The 5,920-nt window shown below is 39.1% G+C and overlaps 1 protein-coding gene across 2 annotated transcripts; it reads left to right on the plus strand.

Moving 5' to 3' along the window:
• Window positions 1-1,671: 1,671 nt before the first annotated feature.
• On the plus strand, window positions 1,672-5,482 carry mfsd6l (major facilitator superfamily domain containing 6-like). Of its 2 annotated transcripts, XM_056450983.1 has the most exons (3): window positions 1,672-1,805; window positions 2,723-2,776; window positions 2,894-5,482. In XM_056450983.1, exon 3 carries the CDS (start codon window positions 2,920-2,922, stop codon window positions 4,546-4,548), a length of 1,629 nt encoding a protein of 542 aa, XP_056306958.1. In that variant the 5' UTR covers window positions 1,672-1,805; window positions 2,723-2,776; window positions 2,894-2,919; the 3' UTR covers window positions 4,549-5,482. The 2 variants fall into 2 exon arrangements, with proteins under 2 accessions (XP_056306958.1, XP_056306967.1); XM_056450992.1 differs by lacking the exon at window positions 2,723-2,776.
• Window positions 5,483-5,920: the final 438 nt, after the last annotated feature.

The following is a 5,920-nucleotide window of genomic DNA, read 5'->3' on the forward strand; positions in this document are numbered from 1 at the left end:
TGGGGGCTGGGGTTAGGGGTGGGTGTACGCATTAAAACAGCTTACAGGAGGAGGAGTGAGAGCTCAAGCTACCCCTCGCTGGAGCTCAAATGGCTCTGCAGCGAGCAGTGTCTCAATAAATGACAAAGGTTTGGGATACAACAATTACAGTGAAGCAGTAACTAAATACTTAATTTTCATGAAGAGGAACAAATCATCCACCTGCACAGATGAGTAGTGGATTGGCTCAAACTAAAAAGTAATTTGTATATTTTTATTTCTGAAAGAAAGGTTTGGTATAATTTGTATCTTAATTTTATTGTATTTTTTGTTGGTCAGTTATCCACTAGATAAATAACAAATAGCATCTGAGGTGAAGTGCTTTAAAACCAGTCCACTATAGGCTTTAGCACCAAAGCATGAACTGGTTTGTTAAATAAAATAATAATCCAGCCTAAATAAAATTACAGTGAAATATTCAGTTTCAGAGAAGGCTACTGTATATTATACTGTTTTCATCCTGTTGACAAAAACAACCGTTGCCTGTGAGTTTCAATAGAATTTGTTTAATCAAGTAATTTGAATAAGCAAGACAGGCTTTTACAATGTATTAGCAGCACTGAAATGTTTCCAGATAATCTTGGTGGGGAGGGTGAGAAAACCATTCTGTTCGAGGCGTCACAGGCATGGTATTGGTTGTCATGAACTGTGCCACATTACAAGAGAAGAAACAATTGAATCTTGTGTCACAAGCTCATTTGTTGTTTACGACTTCCCACAACATCCTACGTCAAGGAAATCGTGTCGAAATCGTGTGATCTGACCAGGGCTTTGGGCTTTCCAATATGTAGGTGGCATTTTTTTTTCTTTAATAGAAAATAAAAAGGATTAGATCTGAAACTGTGTTCCTTGCTGATTTATACATTGTCAAGTCAATGGCTGCACTTGAAAGTCAAAAAACACATTCAAGCCAAACTGAATTAATACTTAATTAGTTAAGCTCCTGATTTAATGTTGATGAAAGATTGCAGCGAAAGATTGGTCTGTGTAAGAAAATAAACATAGTTTCAGCCATTGATGTTTACAACCTGAAGCAATCCAAAAATTTTATTGACAGTCTGGAGAGATTATTTGTTGCTTTGCTTTGCCTGTATGTGCTTTTTTTACTGTCAACGTGCCAGAAGCCAATGACTTTCATTTATGAATCACCAACCACAGATTGAGTTAAAATAATTGTTACTGTTCTCCTGAAGAGAAAAAAGTCACCTACAGTACATCAAGATAGCATGAGGGTGATTAAATTAACAGAAAAGGTAAAATTTTAGGGTGAACTATGTCTTAAACGTTTAGAAACTGTAATGTTGTATGTACGGACACCTGTTACATATGCCAAAATGTCTACAACAGAGCACACTATTATATGGTAAATTGTTCCACAATGCATTGCGCGCGTCTTTTATTTACTGTGGGACATGCGCTGATTTTATGATTTTAAAAAGTTTTCATTTCCATGATTGTGAGTAGCTGTAAAGTATTTTACTCGTTTAATTAAACACATATCACATTAAATAGTTCATGTGATCATTATAATCATTTTATTTTTAAAGCTTAAGTTCGTGCTCTCACCAACAGAGGGCGCTGCGAACTCACGAAACACTAATATGTGTACTGGTCTGTGCGGATGTCGGCCATTGGTTGTTCGTCAAAAGGGAAAGAAAACTTGTTTCACCTCACCTGGATACGGCATGAACACGAGAACCTAAAGAAAACTTCCATCAACATTTTTGTCGAACAAATCATGATTTTACGGATTCTGCAGATCTCAGGTAAATATAACATGCACTGCAATGTCGTGACGTGTTACAACAGGTGCATAATTCTGAATTACCTGATACTGAAAGTGTGTCGTGTACTGAGAGGTAACGTAGCGTAAACTGGAAAGTTTGTGTTTGCTAACGAGTGAAGTAAAATGAAGTTTACAGACTTTCAGGGAGTTAATCTTCTTAAACTCTGTTAAAACACTGGGAATTTTTTTATATAATTTCGATACAGGCTGCGCGTTCTCGTCCGTATGTTTACAAAGATCATGTATGCTTAATTTCCCAGAACAGTCTTGTTTTTTAAACGAGTAAGACAGGATCTGTACACAAGAGTTTAATCCACTCGATCAGGAAAATAGGGTCAATATGGACTAATAATAGATAGAATTGCAATTTATGTTGTGATTTGTTATGTTATGCAATGTAAAAAGATGATGTCATTTCATGGTATTGTATATGAAGCGCCTCAAACCGTCATATAAATACTATAGTACAGTTGAGTGATACAATTATTATAAATAGAAAATCAGCCATAAAAATGTATTTGTATTGTCTGTGTGTGTGAGTATGTATATGTATATATATATATGCATAAAACTATTTGAAATCATTTATATTTGATAATGTTTAATTAAAAGTAAATGATATCATGCAAGTAGGAATAATAAGTTATACAATATCTGTACAATAAAAAAAAAATTTACATCTCAAAAAAAGTACCTTATTATTTTTGAAATACTATACTTATTTGTTCCCAGAGATGGGTTGAGGCCGGAAGGGCATCCGCTGCGTAAAAAAACATGCTGGATAAGTTGGCGGTTCATTCCGCTGTGGCGATCTCGGATTAATAAAGGGACTAAGCCGAAAAGAAAATGAATGAATGAATGTACTTATTTATTTAATTATTATTTTTTTAAAACCAGGCAGCACCAAGTGAATACAAAGGTGCATGAATGTGGCAGTCATTCAATATCAAGGTACATATCAAAGTACAGTGTATTTGCAATCTGATAAAACAACTTTACCACACTATTACAGTACTTCATTGCCTTAAGCTGATATATCATTTTAAATTTTTTCTCAAAACCACACAGACCGCTAACTCAAGTTGACAACCACGATGAAGAAGGGGGCGATGCAGAAGAGCAAGCAGTGGAACGTGAAGGGAGCCGTGCGGCTGGCAGGTGTCTTTCACTTCCTCCATTCCTGTGGCTCCGGATGCCTTCTTCCCTTCCTGACCCTCTACTTCCGGCATCTGGGCCTCAGCGCCGCCATGATTGGAATCATCATGGCATCCAAGCACCTGCTGGCCTTGTTGTGGCGCCCGTTCTCCAGTGTTCTTGCCAGGCAGTATGACAAACGGCGTACAGTCATAGTGGGCTCCTTGCTCAGCTCGGCACTGGTGGTTTTGCCTCTTCTGCTCTTCCCGTCTGCAGGGATCCCAGCCGAAAGTGGACGGTGTAACACCAGTCAACCTGATGCTGATCCTACCTCACCGCTCTCCATCCTAGAGCAAATGACAGTCCCAGTAGACTCAAATGCAACTGTGTACTCAGTAAACCAAACATCTGTAAGCACCGAACAAACTCTGGAAGATAACACACTTGTAAACCACAGCAGGTCAGCAAGAGGCTTGAGATCTTTAAAGAAGGAAGAAGAACCTCACAGTGAATTTTTGGGGAGCCTGAAAGTTATGGATGCCCAGCATCAGATGTTCTTTCTGGTGCTCATTGTGACTGCCTTGTGGGAGTTAGTTGCCGTCCCGCTGGAATGGACGGCGGATGATGGACTCTATGAATACTTGGATTTCGTAGATGCCACTGACCGCTATGGTGGTGTGAAGGTCTGGAAGCATATTGGGGCTGCTTTTGGCAGCTGTCTGGTTGGTGTTCTTGTGACCAACTTGTTCTGCCGGATTGGAAGTACGGTGGAGTTTTATTCGTACACAGTACTCATGATCCTAACCATACCAGCAGCCGCCCTGCTGCCAATCTATCTCCGAAAGCGTGAGCGCCCCACTAGTGGTGGCTTTAAGGCACTGCAGTTGGTGCATGGGAATCCACAGGCGATACTTTGTGCAGTCACTGTTATTTTGACAGGCATGGTGACCTCAGCTGTGTCAGATTTTTTCTTATGGCTGATGCAGGACTGTGGTGCCATGGAAATCCACATGGGAATCTGTTTAGCATTGGCGCACTTAAGCCACACTGGCTTTTCGCCAATTGCTGGCCATCTATCCCGATTTCTAAAGTACCACGGTTGGATGTTGGTATTCGCTGTTGTTGGTTTAGCCATGCAGTGCCTTTATTATTCCTTCTTATGGAGCCCATGGGCTGTAATGCCAGCTCAACTGTTGGCAGGCGTCAGCACTGGTGCCCTCTGGTGGTCCGTAGCATCACAAAGTGAAGATATTGCCACTCCTGGCACCGAAAAGACTATTTTAAGGCTTTTTGAGGCCTTATCTTTTGACGTAGGAGCTGCGTTCGGCAGTCTGACAGCAGGGTTTGTGGTGCAAAAGTTTGGAGTCAATGTGCTTTTCCAAGGTGCAGCGGTCATGCTGGCTGTGTGGAGTAGTGCTCTCGCTGTACTGAAGTGGAAGATCCCTCGACAGCGCCGGATAAACTACTCACGACTGCTGGCTGCGGACACTGAAGTGAGCGAGTCGGAGTCTGACCAGGAGAAAGACTGGCTGGAGACGGCAATGGAAGATGCCGGAAGCAATAACAAGTGGACAGTGAATAAGTCTTAATAGAAGTGAAGAGTGGCTTGTTAACTGCTTTAGAGGGCAAATTAAAGCTGCAAGAGAAATACTACACTGAAACGTTGCCAATGTTTCTTACTCAGTATTTTTTTGTCTGATCATCTATATAAACGTTCTTCAATTAAAATGCTAAATTGAAGGACTTGAAGGGATAGTTAACCCAAAAATGTCAATTCTGTCATCGCCCTTCACTAGTCATGAACCTGTTTGAGTTTCTTTCTTTTCTTTGATATTGTTTGGCCATTGACTTCCTTAGTATTTGCTTTTTGTGTTCAACAGAAAAAAGAAACCCATATCAGTTTGGAACCACTGAGGAGTCAGTAAAAGATTATAATAATTTCATTGTTGGGTGAACTATCCCTTTAAGTTTTTGTAATATGCCTCAAAATTAAGTTGCTTATAATGAAAATTCATTAGTCAATGGGGTTAGAAAAAATGTCAAAAACAAAAATCTCACCCTTAACATCTGGTTGGTGTTCTTGTAAACAACCTTTTCTGCTGAATTGGAAGTGCGGTGGAGTTTAATTCATACACCGTACTCATGATCCTAACCATACAATCTATCTCCAAAATCGTGAGCGCCTCACTAGTTGTGGCTTTAAGGCACTGAGTTGGTGCATGGGAATCCACAGGCGATACTTTGTGCAGTCACTGTTACTTTGATAGCCATGGTGAGCTCACCTGTGTCGGATTTACTCTTATAACTAGGCCCACACGGAATCTGCGCACGCAGAATTCCGTAGATTTTAAGCCCATCATTAATTCTGTTTATTTACTTAAGTAAATGTGTGTAAATCTATATTTATTCAGTTTTTAAATTAATTACAGTAATATTATTGACAAATATGAAAATGTTCATCTTATTTATGTACAATGCAGTTTGTAAAGGAATATTTTCTGTCTTTTAGTATATTATATGAGAGACTTGCTTTGTTTACCAAATGAAGTGAATCTAATTGGATTTGCATTTTCAGCAATAAATAAAAGTTAAAAAGATATTATTTTTTATTTTACATATTAAGGTTTTAGTTATGATACTCCCAAAATAATTCCGCAGAAATCTGCAGATTTTTACCAAAATTCTCAGCAGAAATAGCAAAAAACGGCCGCAGATTCCGTCTGGCCCTACTTATGACTGATGCAGTCAATGGGGATAGAAAAAATCTGAAAAACCAAAATCTCACCCTTAATATCTACCCACTTAATATCTTAAGTCATTCTGCCTCTCAAGTATCTTGATTTAGAAATATTTGTAATTGATAACAAGACAAAAAACCTAAGAAACCATCTATTGCTGGGTAGGACTTTGAAAGTGCTTCATGTTTTCATTAATCTTCACAATATCCATTGGATAAAGATA

This window comes from Danio aesculapii, chromosome 3 (genome assembly GCF_903798145.1).
Source record: "Danio aesculapii chromosome 3, fDanAes4.1, whole genome shotgun sequence".
Classification (NCBI taxonomy): Eukaryota; Metazoa; Chordata; class Actinopteri; order Cypriniformes; family Danionidae; genus Danio; species Danio aesculapii.